General features: G+C 33.8%; 1 protein-coding gene across 3 annotated transcripts in view; it reads right to left on the bottom strand.

Annotated features, from left to right (window-relative positions):
* The window catches only part of Ptprk (protein tyrosine phosphatase receptor type K), a 526,982-nt gene that overhangs the window by 3,764 nt on the left and 499,035 nt on the right, over window positions 1-24,183 (bottom strand). For all 3 annotated transcript variants that reach the window (XM_076858271.2, XM_076858267.2, XM_076858268.2), the window contains 13 exons: window positions 24,025-24,112; window positions 22,875-22,951; window positions 19,949-19,985; window positions 18,232-18,329; window positions 17,223-17,339; window positions 10,273-10,427; window positions 7,776-7,911; window positions 7,357-7,506; window positions 6,298-6,471; window positions 4,321-4,452; window positions 4,060-4,185; window positions 1,147-1,310; window positions 476-611 (listed from right to left, as the gene is read on the bottom strand). In XM_076858271.2, coding sequence (XP_076714386.2) covers window positions 476-611; window positions 1,147-1,310; window positions 4,060-4,185; window positions 4,321-4,452; window positions 6,298-6,471; window positions 7,357-7,506; window positions 7,776-7,911; window positions 10,273-10,427; window positions 17,223-17,339; window positions 18,232-18,329; window positions 19,949-19,985; window positions 22,875-22,951; window positions 24,025-24,112 — 1,590 coding nt within the window. The remainder of the gene's footprint in view (window positions 1-475; window positions 612-1,146; window positions 1,311-4,059; window positions 4,186-4,320; window positions 4,453-6,297; window positions 6,472-7,356; window positions 7,507-7,775; window positions 7,912-10,272; window positions 10,428-17,222; window positions 17,340-18,231; window positions 18,330-19,948; window positions 19,986-22,874; window positions 22,952-24,024; window positions 24,113-24,183) is intronic.

Genomic DNA, 24,183 nt, shown 5'->3' with positions numbered 1-24,183 from the left:
AATTTATAATTTGATCAGGAAAAGACTAATTGTGAATACAGACTAAAATAAATTTCTCTGCCTTTTAAAAACACTGGGTGTCTAAGATACTGAGTTAACCCGAGTATGACCTCAGATACATGTTTACCCAGTTAACTTAATAAGCTTTAAGAAATAAAAATAAGTGAGAAACAGCCTACATAGAAGGATTTTTTTAGAACCATTCACCAAGGTTTATTATAGCAAATATTTGTTGGCTATAATAGAAAAAAAAAGTCCTATGCATTTCCCAAAATTAATTTCCTTTATCATTAATACTTGATGTGATGTTCACTAATTTATGTAGGCAGAGGAAGATACTTCACAATCTATCAATTAGGCAGGAAAGTTTCTGCATTTTCACATCAGCTTCTTCAAACGCATTAAATCAATTGATAAGCAGGTATACGACTATATAATCTCTAAGATCCCTTCTATGTCCAAAACTGTGACTTACTGGGGCTTCCACCATGTTTGGCTTGCTGTTCCTCAGTGTCTTTACTGCATGGAAAACATCAACAACATTTTGCCGTTTCACCATTTCAACAACGATGCCTATGGCACAGAACATACCACTTCGACCGCCACCATTTCTGAAACCAACAGTGCAAAGGTATTTTATCAGGTTTGGGGAACCACATGTCATACTGTAATATATATTAGGAGAAACAAAGAATTGCCTTCAACATTTTTTTCATTCGTGTCTTTGTTTTGCTTTATATGCATGCATATATGTGTACAGGGCAGAGAGGAGGAAGCTTGAGGATGGGGGAGCTCAATAGCTTGCACTTAGGAATATGCTATAGGCACTGAGAACTGAAACTCAGATTCCTTGAGATTCTGACATATTTGTAATGTGTAAATCAGAGAAGTTGTTCAGAACAGTGTTCCAAAGAGTTTCAATTAGATGAACAACTATAAAACAATCAATATTTAGAAAATAGAAAAATTAAAATTAGTACTTAATTATAATATCATAAGGCAGAAACTCTATTTAGAAATATAAATATATATGGGAGGTCTGTTAAGATTTCAGTTGAGAATTCTTTGACATAAAAATTTCAAAGGCTAATGAGGAAATGCCCACCAAAGCCTCCCTGACTGGCTGGGCCAACCTGCCCCACTCACAAGCAGTGGATGATCGTTCGGCCTTCCCCCTCCTCGCATTCTTCCTGCCATTTTTCCACCTGCAGAATCAGCTTCAAAAATGATCGTTTGGAGCCAGGCACTTCTCGATGAGAAGCCCAACCTAGATATTGGAACTGCTGTACCATTAGATAACCTTCCTGTGGCTGTGGAGGGAAATGGATTTTTATGTGAATTGAGACTAGAACTTAGGGAAAAAATAAAAGTATATACAATTAACAATACAAATGAAATTTACATTGGATTGAGTCTACTTGATGTAAGTCCCAGTATGTATATGCCCATATGGAGACATTCCAAGTTATAGCATCAAAAAACATGAGAATCTTTGTCTATACCTGCTTTATCCTCACACTCCAAATTCAGTGATGATCCCTATCTTTATGCTTCCTAAATAACTTGCAAATTTATCTCCTCTTTAGGCCACTGCCAATTACAATTGTGACAATTACCTCCTAGTTGATCCCCCTGAATGAAATTTGATCTCCCTCCAACCCTTTGTTAGTACGGGCATCATGATTATTTTGAATACAAAAATGTTCTTGTCATTCCCTGCTTTAATGGCTTTCAAATGATCTTAGCATAAAATCCAAATCTCTGCTATAATTTAAAAGTTCTTATATAATCTGACTCCACTTCCTTCTCCAAATTTCTTTTTAATCTAACATGTTATTCAAGTTTTAGACATTTTGACCTCTTTAATCTATTTATCAAGTCACTTCTTGCCTGGGGGATTTTGGAAACTGTCTCTTTCATCTAGAAAACTTCCTTCTTGCTTGCCTTTTTTAATCCCAAGAAGAGTGACCAATTTGAAATAGGTTTTGTGGGAACATTTCAAACTCAGTTGTCCTTGGAAAGCTCTACGTGTTGGGCAAGCAAAGACAGTTGATTACCAGCCTCAGCAACTTATTGAGGCCCTCAGTAACTTATCAAGACTCTGTCCCAAAATAAATAATGATAAATAAAAAAATAAAAGGGCTGGTATGTGGCTCAGTGGTTAAGTGCTCCTGGGTTCAATCACTTGTACACAAAATAACAACAACAACAAACTACGTGGTTATCTCACTCTTAATAACTCCTATCGGTTCTTAATTTTTGGCTTAAAATACCTCAATCTTAGAAAGGTATTCTTTGATCACTCTGCTTGTGTCTGAACATCCAGTGAAACAGTTTTTATTTTGGGCTTTTAATCTCTAGCATGTGTAAATCATATTAGTATAGACATGATTATACAATTAGTTGCTGAATTCTTATCTTCCTTGGCAAAATATAAATTCCTTACAGATACAGACATCTTTCTTTTCATCCTAAATTCTATTACAAGAAGTACACATAATACTTTTTAAATAGTAATGCTGTTGAAAGGAATCAAAACCTTAAACTCTTGATAGAAACTATAAGGAACACTATGCAACACAGTGAGTAATCAGTCTTATAGGGCATCAGATCCTAAGTTCCACATCATAAGGGCTTATGCAACTTCTACAATACCCAACTTGTTATTTGTGCATACTAAAAGTTTGATGAAGTGAATAATATTAAATAATCAAACTGGGGACAAAATGCACCAAAGCAAAAAAAAAAAAAAAAAAAAAAGTACCAGAACATCAAATATAGAGGAAGATAAATAAAAACAAAGAAATATATATGCTTAAAAAAAAGTAATACAGATTTTTAGGTCTTGTTCCTGGAAAAAATTTTATACAAACATCTCAATTCACAGATGAGTTTTACTTTCTTCGTTTAGCAGCTACAGTTTCTCAGCTAAAATATTACTAGAACCATAATGTAACAGATGTGCAGACATAATGAGATTCCATTTAAATTAACATCTAAGATATGCATGAGTATTATGACATGATTGAAGTTATCCTTTTTTCCCTACTGAAATGAGCAATAGAATTGGATATGATTTTATCCCTTGCTCATAGTTATATACATATAGACTAATTAACACGAAACACATATAGTCATTTGGATATGAGAAACACCGAAACAAGACAATCCTAATCACACACTCAAAATAATACACATACGTAAAGCTGGAACTTTAAAAAAAACACAGCAATTTCCCTTTTAAAAAGCACAATTCTATGGAGGCTACTAATGTTTTCTTTTCACATACTCTTTGCTATCTGATTACATAAAACAGTATTTATTATAAGTACCTTTTTTTTTTTTTTGGCGAGATACTCAAACTTGTCATTAGATCAAAGCATATGAACAGTCAGGGAAAAGATTTCTGAGGGAAACGACTAGTACTTAGCAGTTGGGAAAAGGCACAGTGGTATCAGCTGGCTCTCTCCTTTTACATCTGGACAGAACTGGACATCAGGCCATTAAGAGAAAGATGAGGTTGTGTGTTGGAAGAGAATTAGTGATGGCTGTGATTTATCTCCTCCTTTGGCCCTGGATCTCTCTCTCATGCACAGGTCTTGGAATAATGACACTGGTCTTTCCTACAGGCTGATCTGATATATCCCTTCATTCTGGGCTAAAGCTTCTCTGTCATCGTCATCACTATTATGTTCTTATTTTTTAATCACATGCCTCTGTTGAGTGTCAGTACTAATAAGAAATGCAGTCATCCTTCACAGGAACCAGACTGAGGCCATCAGGCCTGATTCGTGATTGAACCACTGCACTTGAGTCAAGATCACCATGGGATATTTAGTCTAGTAACTGACCCATAAATCTAGCTCAAATTTCTAATTTCTTGCATTTGAAATGTCTTTTTCCTTGTATTGAAGTATAAGATGTTTACTAGCTTTGAAATAGATTGTGTAGTGTTTATGAATTCTTTACTCCCTATTGTCTGAATTGAATTCTAGCCATCATGATTGTGATCTACTTGCTCTGAATCAGCCTCATTAGAGTGACCCAACAAAGACTTACTCTTGTTAAATTACATATCCTAAATATCCGGTTGATCACATCACAATCCATTGAACAAGACATACATTCCACTTGAATAGGGCCATATCGTAGCATCCCTTCTTCTGGCCAGTACTGGGGGCAGCCCTAGGTGATGAATTTTTTGAAAGAAAAAGAAAGGTGTATTATTTTTTTCTAATTAGAGTACTATACAGCAAAAACTAGCATTTTATTACTACTTAAATTATAAACAAATAAACAAAGCAATCCATGGCTATTAACCTGGGACAAGTCGACTTCATTTAGCATCACAATGGAAGTACAGCCATAATCATACACTAATCTCCAGAAATCTTTCACAGTGTTTGGCAGTGGGTATTGTGTGACGATGAAAGCAGCTGGTTGCCTGTAGCTCTGTGAAGAAAGGAGGTAGAAAATATAATAACTCAAAATGTATGATCAGATAGGTTGTCCAGATTCAACACACTTCAATGTAGGAACAGTAGAGGTGCTGGCTATCCATAGAGATGGAGGCAGAGTGCTGCCTAAGCCCTGGGGGTCACTGGAATTCACTGGAACTAGTAATGCATCAATTTGGTGGGAAAACATTGATGGCTCCAAAACAATTCAAGTCAAGGACTGAATTTTTACTTCACTGAGAAACATAAAGATGGTACAAATACAAAAGATGAAACTAAAGATTGAGATAAAGATCTTCCATTTGCCGGGGGCTGTTTCAATTTCCCACAGGTAAGTGAGTCTCTGAAAGACTGAAGGCAAAGTAAGCACAAAATCCCCAGTATGTTTGTCTGTCAATCTCCTGTGAGAATGTGTGAGTGTATAAATAAAACTGTTTGACTCCCCTCCTCTTCAAATAATAACAAACACAGGAATCTCCAACTGTCATGTTTTTATATCATATGGGTATCCACAGCATATTTTGCAATAGGCAATTCATGTTCTATGGTGCCTGGGCCATGAACATCAGTGAACATAGGTGTTTGGAATGACAGTTTCAATCACTTAAAATTCTCAAGTGACAAGAGAGTTAACACTTCTTGGCCCCAGGCAAGGGTGTGATGGCACCTTGTTCACTAAGTGCCCTTTGATTAGGACTCAACATATTATCTTTTCCCAGAGGAGGGGATAGTCAAGGCAATGTCTATCTGGTCTGGGAAATCTGGTTTTCTTCAGATTCAGAATCTATACTAAAATAGAAATATATTTTTCTATGTATTAATTTAAACCACCGGCAAGATGCGAGGTATAATAAGGATGAGAGCTTTCTATTTGAGCTTATCTCTGGATTATTTTTCTCTGTAGCACAGATAAGAGCAAGTCACTGGATAAGACTGGTCTTGGGAGTAGAATGTGGGCTATTCCAAGTTTCTACTCCATACAAGGCTGCTAATTTACAGATGGTAATTCTAGAAAACTCAAGAGGAGCAAAAACTTAGCCTCATTATAGTTAGAAAGGAAAGGTCTCTGACTTCAAATTTCTTCTTGCTATGATTTAGTAGTCAAAAGGGTCAAAGCTAGAAATGAAGATGGTAAGCTATTTAAAATAATCCTGAACCTTGATAGTGTTGCTTTTTCCCAGGTTACCTAAAGTAAGGTAGCTTCAAATCATTTAAAACTCTTTCCATGTCATTCTATTTATGGGTTACTGATACACCAAGTATATGTTGGAGTACCCACATTTGATAAAACTTAGAATAAGACAAGATAGCTCTTTCATGATAAAGGACGGATTAACATCATATTAACCTGGGTTAATATTTCCCTAGTTATTTTTAAGTAGTCCCTATTAACTAATGGTAAATAAAACAAATTATCTATAGATTATTGGAATATTAAATGCCACAGATTAAAGTCCCCCCAAATTTTACAAATTAATATAAATTTGGTACAATATGGCATTCTGTCATTTAAAACATTCATTCCTAATGATATTCAGAACAGATTAGGCATGACTTTCTTTTTTGAAAATAAATAAGATGATAAATGTAACCTGCGGTCTATCCTATATAATAATTGACAATCAAGCTCTAAATCTACAATAAAACTCCAAAAAGTATAGCTACTAAGAGTTTCTGTAAGGGAAAATCTAAAATAGCTCTCCAAAAACTTGTATTTCAAAGTTTCCGATTTTTCTTTCTAAGCCATTTTAAATTCCTAGACAAGAAAACTAGCCAGTGTTCAATTGTATTATGTAGATTTTCATGGCACTTTACACTAACAAAGAAGGCAGTCTCTTACATCCATAAGAGCAGCATTGATGTAGTTACTGCTCTCCCCATCAATTGTAATTAAAAAAGGCAGACATCTGTCAGGTGGCAGCATGTCCATGAAACGGTTCTTGTCATGGTTCCTTGGCAGGCATGCTATACTGCAGTCTTCAGCTTGTAGTCGAGGGGTGACTGAATTCAGAGTCTAAAAGGAAAAAGAGAACCCAGGTTAAAAGACAGTGACCCATTTAATAGCATAACACCCACCCATCAAGAATTTAGGAGGCCAAGTAGAAAGTTAAGGATTTGTGTGAGTAATGGTAGTTGCCACTATGACAGGCTGATAGACTTTTTAGTTAAAGCTAATGAAGCCTGAGAAATGCAAAGAAATAAGATGCAGAATCTTCAGTGTGCTTCTTCTTACAGGAAAGTGAAGCTAAACAACACAGCTACCCATAAGATACATTGCCTAACCAAAGAAAATCCACTCAGGGTGGTCCATGATGCTGATGATGACCTTTCAGTGTTGGAAACTAACATTTGCCATCACATTTTGGTATTTGAAGACACAGTGAGTATTGGGAAGAGTGCTAAATTAAGACTCATGGGATTAAATTTCTAGAGTTTACCCTTGACTTCATTTTTCACCCAACTTCAGGGATGTTTTAAGGGCAGTAAAACATTTGGGGCTATTTAGAGAAAGTTTAGTACAAACTTCGGCTATTTTTCTTAATGTGCTTGATCTCTTCACATGGTTAATAGCAAGAAGGTCAAGATCCACAAAGTTACATGGAGAAAAAAAGGTTATAAATACACACAAATCATTACCAAATTTGACTTTTATAATATTTTGTCCTCATTCTCTTCCCTGAGTATGAACTCATTTGCCCTTCAGGATACAGGAGAAATGAGCTCATTAATACAAAAGTGACTCCAATGATATGTATAATGAAAGAGACAGGTATTTTATTATACTTGAAATAGGGTCAAAGGTTATAAATTTGACTTGAAAGACCTTTCTTAAAAGAACTATTAGTGCCCAGAACAAATTGTACCAAGTCATAAAAGAGGCCTTAGAAATAGTCCGTACCTGAAATTCATCTTTGAGATGTGAAGAGTTAGTCTGAGAGTCTATTCTAATCATATCAAAATATGCAGCTTTAAATTCACAGACAGGGATAGCAGTTTCTCCACATAAGCAGGCTTCTAAAATGGCATCATGAATAAAAATGTACTGTTCCTATGAAAAGAAAGGAAAATAAAATTTTATGCTATTTTAATAACATTTTTCTGTCAAAGGTAGATGACTGATTCCCAGCAGGTCATTCCCAGATGATACAGATAATTTTCTCTCTATGGAAATATTATAGTACCAAAAATTTCCTATATGATTTGATGATCTAACATTGATTATCAATTTTTTAAAAAACCTACTACACTACTATTTTGTTTTATGGGTGATGAAAAAGAAAAAAAGAAAAAAAGTTCACTAGAGATAAATTGATATACCTCTGTCTGGACCATATTGATACGACGAGATCTTAAGGCTTTGACACAGTTATAGATGTCAACAACACCCTCTCTTTCAGCCATGTCCAGCATGATGTCAATCACAATGTAACAGCCAGTTCGTCCAGCCCCAGCACTGTGAAAAACATTAAATTGAAAAATTGTGAGACATGTTTATCTTTATGACATTAAATAAAGATCTTTTCACTTTGAGGTGAAATCAAATTGATTTAATGCAGTGTGAGATGCTTAATTTGCACATGCTGTTTAAAAACTTATTAATGCACAGATAACTTCATGTCGCGTATCTGGCTCGGTATAAACAGAAGATTGGAACAAGAGTTTTAAAATGTTTCCCGATTGAAAATAATGGAACATGCATTGTTCAAATTCTATACTTTTCTCACATAGTCTTCATTTCACATTGATTTAATACATATAATTTCAAACTCATAGGATCAATTAGTTGGTGGATTCAGGGTATAAATTTTAACTCCAAATGGAAATTATTTCACATTCATTTTGTGGGTCCCCTGGACAACCATGTGGGAATGAGGATCAGCGTCTCACAGACATGCTTGTAAAAACTAGGGCAAAACCCACATTTGTTCCAAAGTCTTTCAGAGGGAAACCTGAGTAGCCACAATCCACAGGAAATGCTCCTGGGACAGGTGGTAAGAGAATGATGGCTATTGAAGAGAGGACTCAATAGGAGAAACAATATTGGAATCATGATCTGAATTAATTGTTAGATGTAGACTGATTATCAGCAGGTCCCAATAACCACTATCGTATTGTATGTAATTAAAAAAATTAAATCCTAACATACTTTGATTATCTTAACCCCAGAAAATGTTTCTCCAATTTTACATAGAGAAGTCAATGGAGCAAACAAGATCAAGGAGATTTTTTTTAAGGTGGGTGGGGGGGCTCACTGTATATTCAACTTTTTTTGTTAAAAATTCAGAGATGCATGGTATTAAGTGGCAGATGATATTTCTGTTTCAAGAAGAGTATCTGAGACTCCTGGAGCACTTCCAAAGTAAGCAATTTATGAGAAAGTAAACCACTATGATAAATAAAGAAATCCCTGAATTGAAAACTTATTTATCTTATTTTCTAAATGCTTAGATGACTAATAACATTATTTCTTTGTTATCCAGTCTGGGCCACCTTTTTAAACTCACTGTTCGTTTAGAAATTTAAGCAAAAGCTATTGTGTGTGTCTCTCTCTCCGTTTTTTTCCCTCACCATCTTCTCAATCACTGTTCCCAGGGTTTGAGACAGGAAAGTAATTGAGGAGTACATCAGATTTCTTGAGGAGGACTGAAATGAAGGTTCCTTTCCCAGGGTACATAGTATCTGATCCTTATGGAATACTTTGCTTTTGTTTCATTCTCTGTTGCTTCCCCCACCCCCTTTTGTACAAGGCCATTTAAATCCTGAATAGGTTGGATTTTCAGAAAGAAAAGAAATGCTTTAGTACAACCTATTATGTAGCTTGTAGGGCTACTGTTTGAGAATGGCGTGTAGCATTTAGAAAAGCTTTTCCGATTCAGTACTTATTTTTCTGGTCACATCTCAATATGAGGCCATGTAATTTGCTTTTAGTGTCTCAGAATGCTTATTTTAAGAGAGGTTTCTAATCAGAAGGAGTCTGGATATAATGTTAATTTGGGGGGCATATATTTGCTGAATTTTACTGATGTACTTTTCAAGGTCCTCTGATGAATGTTGTTTTGAAAAAAAAATTAAATCTCTGTTTTGCAGCACAAATTCTTGTAATTTAGGCCATTTAGTAACTCTGTATGTCTCACATTTAGTTTTAAAAGCTAGAGATTCTAGTGGGAATTTACTAGATTGGCAAGAAATCTCTATTTTAACCTACCATTCCAGACAATATGGGATTTGCAAAAGTGATAAAAAAAAAAAAAAGATCAAAAACACAGATGTTGCCACTAAAAGTCAGTTTCCACACTGGTAATTGTGGATAACACTACACACATTAGGATGAATGTATGTATTTCTCAAGTTTCTGTTTTATATCCTACTTAAAGTTAACTTTTCTTTTATTGCATTTTACATTATCTGCAATACATGCAAGCTGGCACTTTGAAAACGCACATTGGTATTTGTGCGTAAAATCTTGCCTTCTTTCCTTGATATATATATATATATATATATATATATATATATATATATATATATATATTTTTTTTTTTTTTTTTTTTTTTTTTTTTTTTTTGCATTATGAGTTGAACCCAGGGGCACTAAACCACTGAGCCATATCCCTAGCCCTTTTTATTTTTTTGTTTTGATACAGAGTTTCATTAAGTTGCTTAGGGCCTTGCTAAGTTGATGAGGCTGGCTTCAAACTTGTGATCCTCCTGCCTCAGCCTCCTGGGCTGCTGGGATTATAGGCATATGCAAACATGCCTGGCTTGTCTTGAATAACAGCTAACTGCATACAGTCAAAATGATTTGGACCAACACTCACCTGCAGTGAACAACAATGGGGCCTGCACTAGGAGGGTTGGATAACTTGACTCTCCGGATAAAAGAAAGAAGCCCGGTAGCATGGTATGGCACTCCATGGTCAGGCCAGCCCGTGAAATGGAACTGTTTAACTTCACGAATTTCATTGTATCCCCTCTGTGCAAAGATGGAAAGAAGTGTTTTCAAAAGGACCAAAATGAAGCCATTAAACATAATTATGGGTACTAGAACTGATCGACAGTGATAATAATTAAAAATTTACTAAAGATGATGCCTTTTCTACAAAAGGATACTAGCTTAGGAGCTTACCATTATTGTCAGCTAACTGCCACAGAACATTAGAAGGTTTTCTCAGTTCTGTTAAATCTGGGAAAATTTTATTTATCTTGACAGCTTGCTTCTTACTGGGAATGACAACTCATAAAATTATTAGGGGAAAAGAAGGAAATCGAAAGCCTAAATGCTACACTATTGACACAATGAACTGAGTTCTCCAATGGTGTATAAAAGCAATGGTCCAGATTTTGCCTCATGAAGAGATGTTAATGCCTTGCTTATCCATGTTGAAAATGGTTTTGAAGCATAGCCTGGGGGGATTTCCAGCACAGTGGCACTCTAGATTTGTTTGTAAAAGTATACAGACCACTAAATTGTTCTATGGGTAAATGAGTTTTCTTAGCTCCCTGAAATAATTCAGCACCTAGAGCACTATGGATAGTAACAAAAATGCAAAATCAAAGAAGCAAGGCATATACTGTGTCTGTCCTGTGGGGTTACTTTAAAAGAACCCTATAACTGTACATTTTAAAACCTCTTCCTTCATTTTTATTAAAAGAAGCATGGAGAATTGGATAGCAAAACTTGGAGAGCACAAGTGAAATAGCACAATTAATATTTATTTTTTTGAAATAGTTGGACACAATACCTTTATTTTATTTACTTATTTTTAGGTGGTGCTGAGGATTGAACTCAGGGCCTTGCACATGCTAGATAAGCACTCTACCTCTGAGCCATAATCCCAGCCCTTCAAAATTCATTTTTAAGAACTCGCATTTATAGCAAAAGAAAAAGAAATTGTGATCTCTATAGTTCTAACTCGATTGTGAATTGGAAGATCCCAATGTCACTTGTTCAATCAGAACAGGTAAAAATATTACAAGAAATTAATAAAACAAATTGAAAAAGATAGATTATCTTTGTAGTCTATCAGGAATAAACTGATATTACCAAAACCTTGGGAGTTAGGAGACTGTGTCTTATTATTCTTTCTGGTTCCAGTTCCTATCACAATATACTACACAAAGCAGGGCCCAACAAATGCTTATAATAGTCATCACAAAACTACACAAATGGAAAAATCACCTTCTTTGCTAATTTCAAGTCAACTTTAGAGATGAAGACCATAAATTATTTTAAGACTTGATTTTAGAAAATTATCTCATCTCCTCTATATTAACCCTTTTACTGGAGTGGCTGTATGGGACTTGCTTCATTTCTTCTGCTACATGTGCAAGACTTCCTTTTTAAAGTAAATGTTTCTATCTGGTGGTAGACCTCCCCTATTATTCTTTTTAAAAAATATTTTTAATTGTAGATAGACATAATAACTTTATTTTGTTTATTTATTTTATCATGTAGTGCTGGGGATCAAACCTAGTGCCTTGTACGTGCTAGGCAAGGACTTTACCATTGTGCTACAACCCCAGCCCCCCATTGTTATTTTTATTTAAAGTTTCCTGAGTACTTACCAAATACATGATTCCCCCTATGAACCCCCAAGTCACTTTTTCAATCCTAAATAAGAACCCAAAAGTTCAAAATAAAAATCCAATAATTGTATTAAATCTGTAGAGTGATATGAATGTCAAGTACTTCCATGTTCTGTGACAAGATGCATGTCTCCATTCAGTCATATCTTATTTTATGCCCTCTGATAGACTTTTATGTTTTATTCAATTAGGAGTTGTATCTTGTTAAGCATATTCAAAGATATTTTATATAATTTTTATTATTGTGAAACAATTTTAATGTTGATTTCTGTTTATGCTAATATAAAGAAGAGCTATAATTTATGAATATTAATGCTGAATTAGTCATTTAACAACTAATGTTTATTTGTTTCATTTAAAAATATTATCTCCAGCTTTCTTGGCAAAAAATCATTTTATTTTTTTCTAACTGTTAACAGTTAAAACTTCTAAAAAAATACTGAATACTAGTGAGAATGATTATGCATATCATATTCCTAATAATAATAGCAATAACACTCCCTACATCAGTTTATTATAATAAACTAATAGTGTTTAGTTTTCCACTCCTTAACATGTACCCTAATAATTATTGTTGAATCTCCTTTATCAACTTTAAGACAACTCCTCATTTTCCTCATTAGAGTATTACTACAAATGTCTTTCAAATAACATTAAATACATTCATCTACTAATAAAATCATAAATTTTCTTCCTTTTAAGTACTGACATAATGAAATATCTGCAAAACTTTCTATCTCAGTTGAAATATCCTTATATTCTTGGGGAAAAATCATGATAAATCGTATGGTTGTATTTTCTTAATTCACTGCTAGATTCAAATTTTCAAAATTTTTTTATGTTAAATTGTTCTGCAAAATTTGTGTATTCTAGAGAGAGAAAGAAAAAGAGCAGGGGAGAGAGAGAGAGAAAGAGAGAAAGAGAGAGAGAGAAAGAGAATGTGTACTTGAGAAAGTACAATTTTTATCTAGTTCTGTTATAACAGTTATGCTAGATTTTCAAGTTTCTTTTTTGACTTTAATTGGTTTTTATGGCTAAAATACTTTGAATGACACAGACATTGGTTATTCTTTTAAAGGATAAAGAAACCTCAACTATAAAATCATTGTGCAATTTTAATGGTATATTTAACAATTATTCTGTTTTCTTCTACCATCTGTTCAGGTTTCTAACTCTTCTTGAGCCCATTTTTTTTTTTTTTTACAAGTATTATTTGCTAGGAAATTAGTGTCTCTAGACTAAAATCTGAGTTCACATACAATGTTCTTTATAACTTTCTTAATAATACAAATAACTGTAGTTGTATCTTCCTTATGTTCATATATACCTGTGTGTGCAAATGCGCGCGCACACGTGAGCACACGTGCATGTGTTATTCTGGATTAAAGTGGGGCTCTCTCCACTGAACCACATCCCCAGCCCCTTTTATTTTTTGTTTGAGACATGGTCTCACTAATTTGTCCAGGCTAGCCTCAGTCTTTTCATCTTCCTGCTTCAGTCTCACAGGTCCCTGGGATTACAGGTATGCATCACCGTGCTCAGCCTTTCTTGTTTTCTAATATAGTATACTTCATAGAATATTAGAGAATTTTATTTGTGCCCAATTATAATTGACAATGATTTCATTACTTTATTGATGTTTTCAAGAAACTAGATTTTTAGCTTATTTTTTCTATCATGTATTCCTTTTTTGTATTTAATTTTTTTTCTTATTTTTTTTTTTAGTCATAGATGACACAATACTTTTATTTTATGTGGCACTGAGGATTGAACTCAGTGTGTCACACATGCCAGGCAAGCACTTCACCACTGAGCCACTGTCCCAATCCCTATATTTAATTTTGCTTTGTTGTATTGTATTGATTTTTTCTTTTTGGTGTTCTGATTTTTGTGATTTTTTTTTCACATGCTTCTAAATTAAAATAGTTCATGAACCTAAATTTATCTTAGAGGATAATTTTAGGTAAATTTTTGCATAAACTGTTGATATAATTTCAGCAATCATTCATTCAAGGATTATCCAGAGGATTTGTTGATTTCTAAGAAAGTAATTTGTAATGTGATTGGTCAGTTATCTGTTATTACTTTCTATCAGATTTTAGAAACACCTAAAAGTTTAAAATGTACTCAGGTTTCCTTTATGAATAAATTCACGATTGATTTTTACTAGACTTGTATAAATTTAAGAGAACACATATACTATATTCTCTCTGTATATAATAATGAGATCCAGTTATTAATTAAATCAAGCTTAATGGTTCTGTTTTTGAAATCTCCTATAATCATTGCTTATTTCATCCTACTTGATTCATCAAAGAAATTTTCCTTTATATTTTATAGTTGTGATAATCATAATTATGCTGTTCTTAACAATGCTACTTTCATTTGATATTTCCTCTATTCTTTATATTGGTAGAATTACTTTCAAATATTATTGTTGAAGATCATATGACTATAATGATTTAACTATTTCTCTATGATTGCTAGACATATGATTATCTATAATTTGCCAAGACTATAAATGAAGTCATTGTATATAAAGAAATTTCTAAGAGTAAATTTAGGTAAGGTAAGCTTCTCAAACGACATCAACATTTTAAAATTCTGAAAATACACTGTTTTATTGATTTACAGAGGTTTTAAAGACATTTAACTGTGATCAGCAACATATGAAAATATCTCACCAACACTAACAACCAGTGAGCATTTTTCCTCATTTAAAAAAAATTCTTGAAGATTTGAAAATAAAAAATGGTGTGAGGAGTAAAGATTTGTTCCCAGGATGTAGGCTCCCTATTTATTTCTCTTATTGTTTCTCTTGCTGAGAAAAAACTTTTTAGTTTAAGTAAGTCCCATTTGTTTATTCTTGTTATTAGCTCTTGGGCTATGGGCGTCCTATTAAGGAATTTGGAGCCCCACCCCACAATATGTAGATCGGAGTCAACTTTTTCTTCTATCAGGTGCAGGGTCTCTAATTTGATATCAAGCTCTTTGATCCATTTTGAGTTAACTTTTGTGCATGGCGAGAGAAAGGGATTCAGTTTCATTTTGTTGCATATGGATTTCCAATTTTCCCAGCACCATTTGTTGAAGATGCTTTCCTTCTTCCATTGCATGTTTTTAGCCCCTTTATCAAATATAAGAAAGTTGTAATTTTGTGGATTGGTTTCTGTGTCCTCTATTCTGTACCATTGATCCATCTGCCTGTTTTGGTACCAGTACTGTGCTGTTTTTGTTACTATTGCTTTGTAGTACAGTTTGACAACAATAAGTGCTGGCGAGGATGTGGGGAAAAGGGTACACTTGTACATTGCTGGTGGGACTGCAAATTGGTGTGGCCAATATGGAAAGCAGTATGGAGATTCCTGGGAAAGCTGGGAATGGAACCACCATTTGACCCAGCTATCGCCCTCCTCGGACCCTATTCCCTGAGGACCTTAAAAGAGCATACTATAGGGATACTGCCACATCAATGATCATAGCAGCACAATTCACAATAGCTAGACTGTGGAACCAACCTAGATGCCCTTCAATAGATGAATGGATAAAAAAAAAATGTGGCATCTATACACAATAGAGTATTATGCAGCACTAAAAAATGACAAAATCATGGAATTTGCAGGGAAATGGATGGTATTAGAGCAGATTATGCTAAGTGAAGCTAGCCAATCCTTAAAAAACAAATGTCAAATGTCTTCTTTGATTTAAGGAGAGCAACTAAGAACTGAGCAGGGGGGAAGAGCATGAGGAAAAGATTAACATTAAACTGAGATGAGTGGTGGGAGGGAAAGGGAGAGAGAAGGGAAATTGCATGGAAATGGAAGGAAACCCTCATCGTTATATGAAATCACATATATGAGGTTGTAAGGGGAAGGGGGGGAAGGGAGAGAACGGAACAACAACAGATGAGGTAGAGAGGGAAGATGGGAGGGGAGGGGAGGGGGGATAGTAGGGGATAGGAAAGGCAGCAGAATACAACAGTCACTAATATGGCATTATGTAAACATTGTGAACGTGTAACTGATGTGATTCTGCAATTTGTATTTGGGGTAAAAATGGAAGTTCATAACTCACTTGAATCAAATGTATGAAAGATGAAAAAAATAAAAGAAAAGAAAAGAAAAGAAAAGAAAAAAAGAAAATAAAAAATGGTACCATATAAAAAGCTAAATCTCTCTAATAGACATACTAGTAGTTGCCTTTCTTCAGAGATTCTAGAATCTCTAAGAATTAGGGATACCGATAATCACAGTTCTTTTTCTGTGTGTATAATTTTTAATATTTTTGGATATAGATTAGTTTACTCTTCTGGGTAGTCATATTTCTTAAGCTTTTCCGCAACTAAGCCCGCTTTATGTGCTGTTTCAAGTTCATTTTATACCACCCTCCCTGATCATTATACCACCCTCCCTGATCCAGTTCCCCTTATCAATAAGTCAGATCATGTTGCCCTCAGGTTCAAAACCCTCCAGTGGCTGCCTGACTCCCTTGTACAAACTAAAATCATCCTAATCCTCATAAAAAACAGGCTCTATAATTCTTTCAAATTCATGTCTGTTTTTGTTCTTCACCTACCCACCTCAGAACACCCTGGCCTCCTGGCGATTTCTCCTTGTGACAGAAATATAAGTCTTCCAGTCACAAAAATGACTTAACCTCTACCAGAAACCCTGTTGCCTCCCACAAAACCTGTCACACCCTCACTTCCTTGGGGTCCTGACTCATGTTGTTTTCTCAACAAGTCCTTTCCTAATCATCCTTCTAACATCCCTATCTCAATAATAGTCCCTACATTCCCAACCATATTTTTCACCATAGCACTTTTCATGCTATTACTTGTTTATATTTACCACCTTTCTCCCCTCAATGGATGATAAACTCCAAATGAACAGAGGTTTTTTAACATTTGTCTCAAGGTTTAGAATCATGCCTGGCAGAGGGTAAGCTCTCCAATAAATACACATAGAGTGAATGAATGAATGGATCTCATGCTATCATCAAAACAAAACCTGATCAAATTATGTTATGTGCTTGCAAAAAATACGGCATAACAAATCGCTCTATTATGTATAATTATAATGCACCAGTGAGAAAAATTTTAAAAAAGAAGAAAACCTGACAGATTTTAAGATAAAGTATAGTTTCAATATGTGCATTTTAAATAGAATTTTATAATACTTACCCTTTCCAGGGTGAATGTCCGAACTACATATTCAGCAAGTGGTTCCATTTCTACACAGGTAACTTTGAAGTCACCATAAACTTCAGTATCATCAGGCCAATATTTATAGCACTTAACCTAAATGACAAAAAGAATACTTAGTTGTACCTGAATACATAATACACATGAGCCAAGATGATTTAATTAAGGATGGCTCTTTTGGTCACACTTAAAACACAGATAAAAACAAATCTATAACCAGGCTCAGTGACACAGGCTGTAATCCCACTGACTCAGGAGGTTGAGGCCAGATGATCACAAGTTCAAAGCCAGTCTCAGCAATTTAAGAAGACCCTAAACAACTTAGTGAGACCTCCCCCCCAAAAAATATTGGAAATGTAGTTCAATATTTAAGCACCTCTGGGTTCAATCCCCAGTACCCAAACAAAAACAAATAAAAAAAAATTTGTTACATGACAATTGGAAAGACATTACACACTCTCCTAAAAATATATAAGTCTGTTGGGTGCAGTAGCACACGCCTGTAATCCCAGTGGCTCAGGAGGCTGAGGCAGAAGGATCACGAGTTCAAAGCCAGCTTCAGCAAAAGCAAGGTGTTAAGTAACTTAATGAGACCTTGTTTCTAAACAAAATACAAAATAGGGCTGAGGATGTGGCTCGCTGGTCTAGTGCCCTACATTAAATACCAAAAAAAATTTGGAATGGCAACAAAAAAATTTATATATATATATATACACACACACACACACACACACACACACACACACACACATATATGTGTGTGTATAAATATATATATACCATATAATATAATTGATTTTAGTATATTTTATTACTCAATGAAAAATTAAATAATTATAAAGATCCATTTAGGAGAGCACTCAATTGAATTGCTGTGTCCATGAATTTTTAAAACTCATTGGATCATATTATCTTTAAATATATCATCTGTTTCTTCTCAGTTATATTCATGTGAATATGATAACAAAAACATCTTCTTTTCTCTTACCCGGCCAACCTCAACTAAGTTTGTAACCATCACAATGCAGGCAGACTGCTCCTGCCAGATCATTCTCCAGAAATCATATACAGTTTCATGAACCGGGCCTATAAAGAAATGGATTTTAATATTATGTTATCAGAGAAACTTTGTACTTAGTAAGAAGTTTAGATAAGATAGAAGCAGAGTAAATGAAATGAACTAAAAATGATCATTAAAAGTTCAAAAAAGGGCTGGGGTTGTAGCTCAGTGGTAAAGCGCTTGCCTTGCATGCGTGAGGCACTGGATTTGATCCTCAGTACCACATAATAAATAAATAAATAAAATAAAGATATTGTGTCTAGTACAACTAAAAAATATTTTTAAATAAAGTTCAAAAAAAAATGTCACTGGAACTAATTAAATTCAGTTCATACCTAAATTCACACTATTAGGCACAAACAAGTCCCCCCCGCCCATTTGCCTTCTATGCTTCTCAATTAAAAGAAAGATATCACTAGACTCTAGGTTATTTATATCTGTCACTAAGTGACTTCAGTGCATTTTTGAATACATGTGAAAAACAGTACTTTTATGCCACATCAACCAAATAGCATTTATTACCAATTCAATAAATGTTCAGCATTTATGAATAGTATGTGTTTAGAAGTTAATGAAGAAGCATCCTTACACATGATGACACATTCCAATATTTATCATCTTTAAACTGCAAAAGCATGTGCTGGGCTACACTCAGTCCCATAAAACTAGATTGCTCAATACAAGGTTGAACTTTCTAACTTGAAAGAATATTCAATTAAACTCAATTACTCCAAAAATATGTGAAACACTTAGAAAAGGACTTCTATCAAAAAAATTTAAAAAGTATTTTTTTTTTTTAGTTGCTTCTTGTATAAAACAGATGTGCAGATTTCTCTTTTGGTGGCTGGGAATCAATTTGGAGAGAAAACTAAAGATGTTCTTTGCTTGGATATTTTTATTCTCTAGTGCACCACTATAATATTTCCCTACTATTTTCTTATTTTCTATGAGGAATAAACTTGACTAAATTTCCTCTAAATCTCTATTTTGTTTCATTCTTGGCTTGCCAAAAAATTGCCAGGAGGCAGTATAATATCTCATTATAACAATATTGGTCCTGGGTATTATTACATTCCAGGCTGAGAAATTGCTACAAAAACACAAGCATCTTATACAAGAAGAAATCTCCTCATTTTCTTTTTAACATAAATAAGGAATTCCTCTACTCAGCACTATTGACTGGTGCTTTGAGATATCTGAATACCAAGGACCAAATCACTAAAACTACCTGCAGCTTTTCTTTCACTTTTAATTAAAAAATAAATCAGCCAGGTGCAGTGGTACACACCTGTAATCCCAGCTACTTAGTTGGTGGAGATAGGAGGATTGCAAGTTTAAGGCCAGTCTGGGCATCTTAGAGAGACCCTGTTTCAAAATAAAATGAAAACGCCTGGGGAAGCAATGTGGCCCTGCGACAGAACATTTACCTGGCATGTACAAGTCCCTGGGTTCAATTCCCAGGACTGGAAAATATAAAATAAAAAAAAGAAAGTCGTGCTTAAATTTATGTTTGCACAGATTAAAAGAAAATTGTACTATACAATGAGTAAAGAACCATGTTAATCAGAAGAGTTTATTTTCCCCCCATTATGAATGGATAAGCAAGCTTGTTCAAGCTATTGCATTTATTAGTACAACATCTTACCTTGAGTTGCAATGTAGTGGCTTGGTCTCTGGTAGCCCTAAAATAGGAGAATGAACTTGTTATCATATTGCATCAGTATCAAAAATAAATGAATGAAGGCATAAAAAGATGCAGACAACCACCTGTTAAGATTAAGTTATAGTAATAAGTCCAGACATGAGTAGTGAACACATAGCTCACTTCTCAAACCTATATTATCTGAAAGGTAAGCATAAAACAAAATTAAATATTTTAAAGGCTCTGATTAAAATATACATTGTATAATCAATTTTGTTTGCTACAGAATAACCTCAGATTTTGTTTGGTTTCACTAAAATGTTTATGCCTTCATGTTTATCTTTAGTCATTCATTCCTAGTAAAATTGTGTTTAAAAATATTTATTCTTACTTTATCATTCAAAAGTACAACACACTGCATTACAAATGGACGAGGACATATTAGAACCATAAAAAGAAAAATAACAGAACATTCCAATGTTAGAGCTGGACAATGCATGTGTGCATCAAATCAAAGCCCTGCTGAGATTTTTTTTTTTTTTTAGAGATTATTCCTGTCTTGTAACATGTTCAGGAATCTGCAAAAACTATTCTGTGTGTGCTGATAATGTTAATTTACACACACATAATTATAGGTACACACATATATAGGGAAAGAGGAGTTTTTCAAAAGTGCATCTTATCCTGAACAAAAAACTGAGCACAGTGTGCCCAAAACTGGGTAAACATTTAATTTTATTGCAATAAATTATTCCTCACAAGGAATTCATTGTTAGTTGCTGTCAAATGGTTTGAATTACAACAGACTGTGAGTTGAAAAATTATTGATGGTAAGACAAGGTTAAGCTTTGAATCAGCTGTGTATTTACCAAACAACTCCAGTAAAAGAGTCTGTGGTAAATTTGTCCCACATTTTGATGTGGACCACTCAGTACCTATGTGCACTGAGATCTCCAATCTAAAATTTAATAGTGTGTGCTTCACACCATTGCAAATTGTGAAGATTTCTACTTCTTAATTTGCCAACATAGCATAAGGTTTTATGGAAAACCTTTTCCTATATTTTATAAGTGAATGCTTATAAAATAACCTTCTGTTTTTAAAAATAATCTTGTTTTATGAAATATTACTAATTACAGAAGATATCTCTTAAGTATAATAAACTAAACAGGAGAGGGAAATTATAACATGTACAGTAATCAGCCAAAACACACTGGAGTCTTCTTAATGGAAAGATTGGATATGAGATCTTGTTTAGAACACAGTCCTGCATGCAAACCACAAAGTAGTGCTAAATAAGGCTCCACAGTGTATACTTTGGCAGAAAACAGAGATCAATTTAAATAGGTAAGAGCAACTACAAATTGATAAAAAAAAATGGTTTCTTTTATTTTGTAGAGTAGCTTTCTGTGATGATATGTCTAATAAATTTAAATACTGAATGAGAATAAGATTATGATCAGAAATTTAACAAATATACATAATACTTAACACTAAATTATAATTCTCAAAATTACTAAATACAAACTTCATAAGAGCTATATTTTCTATTTATGAAAATTATAAAAAATTGGGACTTTCATTTCTATTTCATCTTTTATGTATAAAAAACTATGCAGTAATATTTTACTTCCATATTTTGCATTGTAAGTATGTGTACTTTGAATTTGTCAATTTCAGCACCTCAATTATAATTGCTAAAAAAATGCTGAAGCTCAAAGGAGTGCTAAATATGTGCTAGACATTGTGCTAAATGCTCAATGTGTATAACTTCATTTAATTCTCATAGCAAAGTGATATATACTGTTATTATTATTACTATTCTTACTGTAAAGATGAGGAAACTGAAAAACAGACAGAGAAGTAACATTCCCAAAATCTCTAGTGTGATTTTGAACCAGGTGATATGACCAAAGAGCCTATTCTCCATATATATATATTGTAATGTATTGCAGCCTTACCAATATATTTCATTTGATACTTTCCCTTAAATAATTTGCATTTTTATATATGTATGTAACTAAAATTTAAGAATGGAATTCATGATCAAACTAAACTTTTTCATTAGTATGACTCAATATTTATGTGTGATATATGTATTATACAATTGCAATTTAGTAATTATTTTGCCTGAGTAATTTTATTGCTTTATAAGCCAATACCATACCACACACCACAAAATGGTCACCCTGTTTATTTCTTTTTTATTTTTCCTTTTTTATTTTATTTATTTACTTATTTATTTGCAGTGCTAGTGGTTGAACCCAGGGCTTTGCACCAGCTAGGCCAGTGCTATACCATGAGTTATACCCCCAGCCCTCCCTACTTATTTTTAACCTCGGAAATCAAATGTAAAATAAAATTTCAGAAAAACTAATACACATCATACTATCCAGCTTCTCACATGTTTGGGAAAGGGTAAGAATAAAAGCCAGAAACAGAAATCATCAACAAATAAAACTCGGGTACATAATAAATTGTTGAAGCCAAAAATGATCCTGTTTTTCTAAACAAGAAAAGGGAAGGAGATAAAATAGATCTTACACATGTAAAAGAATTACAAAAAAATGAACATAGATATACTGTATGAGACTAATTAGGTGAAGCATGCAGAAATAACTAGTAGTAAGCATTAGTAATAACCATAATAAGAATATTCATATTAAATATAAGAGTGTTCTGTTATTTACATATAGTGGTACTTACATCCCTGTACAGCCAAATCTACAGCCCAAACCAAAGTCAGGTGTGAAAGAAAGCACAACAACATCAGTAAGTACTAGGACGTGGAACAAGGAAAAGTGTACAGTTTGTTCTTTATTTTAAAAACTAGCAATCACTATATAGGCAATAACAAGCAAAAAGGTTCACAGATATAAGCTGATAAAGTAAGCATAATATAAAAAAATATGTACTATCAAATACTTACATCTATATAGTTGGCATTAATGTAATCTGAAGAAGGATCATCTTCAACAGGTTGTAAAATTACTCTGGAGTGATCATCTAAAAATGTTTAAATGATAAAATGAAAGCTATTAAATTTCTCCCCTGTTCTGAGACAATGTCACTGGTAGAGATTTAAAATAATTCAGTCTCATACTATAATCCACACTTACCAATCCTCTATAAAAATTTACTACTATCAAATCAGTAATCTGAGGAAATGCTAGAACTTTAATGAGCTATTAATTATTACAATTATAATGTCCATGACTTGCATCTCATAGTTGGGAAGTTTGTAGACAATGTGATAATATCTGATGAGTCATTCTTTGGCCCATGAACTTGTCTGACAACCTGCACTTTCCTAAACTTTGAATTTTGCTTTGTAGAGGCATGATTAAAGTCCTTAAAGGTCTTTGCCTCTGCACTTTACAGCAAACTGAGCCATAAAACTGGACCGTGAATTTTCAACCTTGGTCTCATCTTTTTTCTTGAGAGTTAAGGTTAAATTTTGATGTATTTTAAATATTTTAAAATAATTTAAATTCAGAACAGAATAATTTAAGTAAATCAGCAGCCAACTGCAAGTTAAACTGCCTACTAATTTCTTTAGTACTCCTGTGGTTTCCAATGGCAATAAATTTATTTTTCTCATGTATACATTGTGAAGACTTAATCAGGATGAAGTCCCAAATAATGACCATCTCCCGGGCAACCAGGGTTCAGCTGTTGGCTCCAAGAAAGGAATAGAGGTACCTGGAATGAATAAACCTCCAACCTTGACTGTGTTTGGCCAGTATATTATAGCAATTTATAACTGAAAAGATCTTCACTATCCTGATTTTCTTAGCTGTTTAATAACATCCCCCCTGCATTTATGTATAAACATGAAAGCAAATCGCAAGTTATCTCCACATGGTGAAGAATCTGAAGCAATTTAATAAATGAGGATGACAACTGCAGTTATTGCTCATTGTCAATGCTATTTTAATATATTAAATAGTACTTTATAACAGATGTGCCATGCTCTAGGACTCTCTAAGTTTAAAAACCACATAAGGAGCATCTGCAACTCACTATATATTGTTGTATACAAAATATTTATATTCACCAAGAATAATATGGGAACTTACATGCTATAATGTTTCCATATCGGTTTTTTGCTCTGTTTTGATCTTTTTTAGCTACATCCCAAGATGCTGATTGACCTTCAAAGAAGCTCTGGAAAAAAGAAAAAAAAATTAACAGGCAGATTGAATTTAATTCCATTTTTTTAAAAAAATAAAACAGGG

This window comes from Callospermophilus lateralis, chromosome 6 (genome assembly GCF_048772815.1).
Source record: "Callospermophilus lateralis isolate mCalLat2 chromosome 6, mCalLat2.hap1, whole genome shotgun sequence".
Classification (NCBI taxonomy): domain Eukaryota; kingdom Metazoa; phylum Chordata; class Mammalia; order Rodentia; family Sciuridae; genus Callospermophilus; species Callospermophilus lateralis.
The sequence above is the reverse complement of the archived record's forward strand: the minus strand, read 5'-3'. Positions and strand labels throughout refer to the sequence as shown.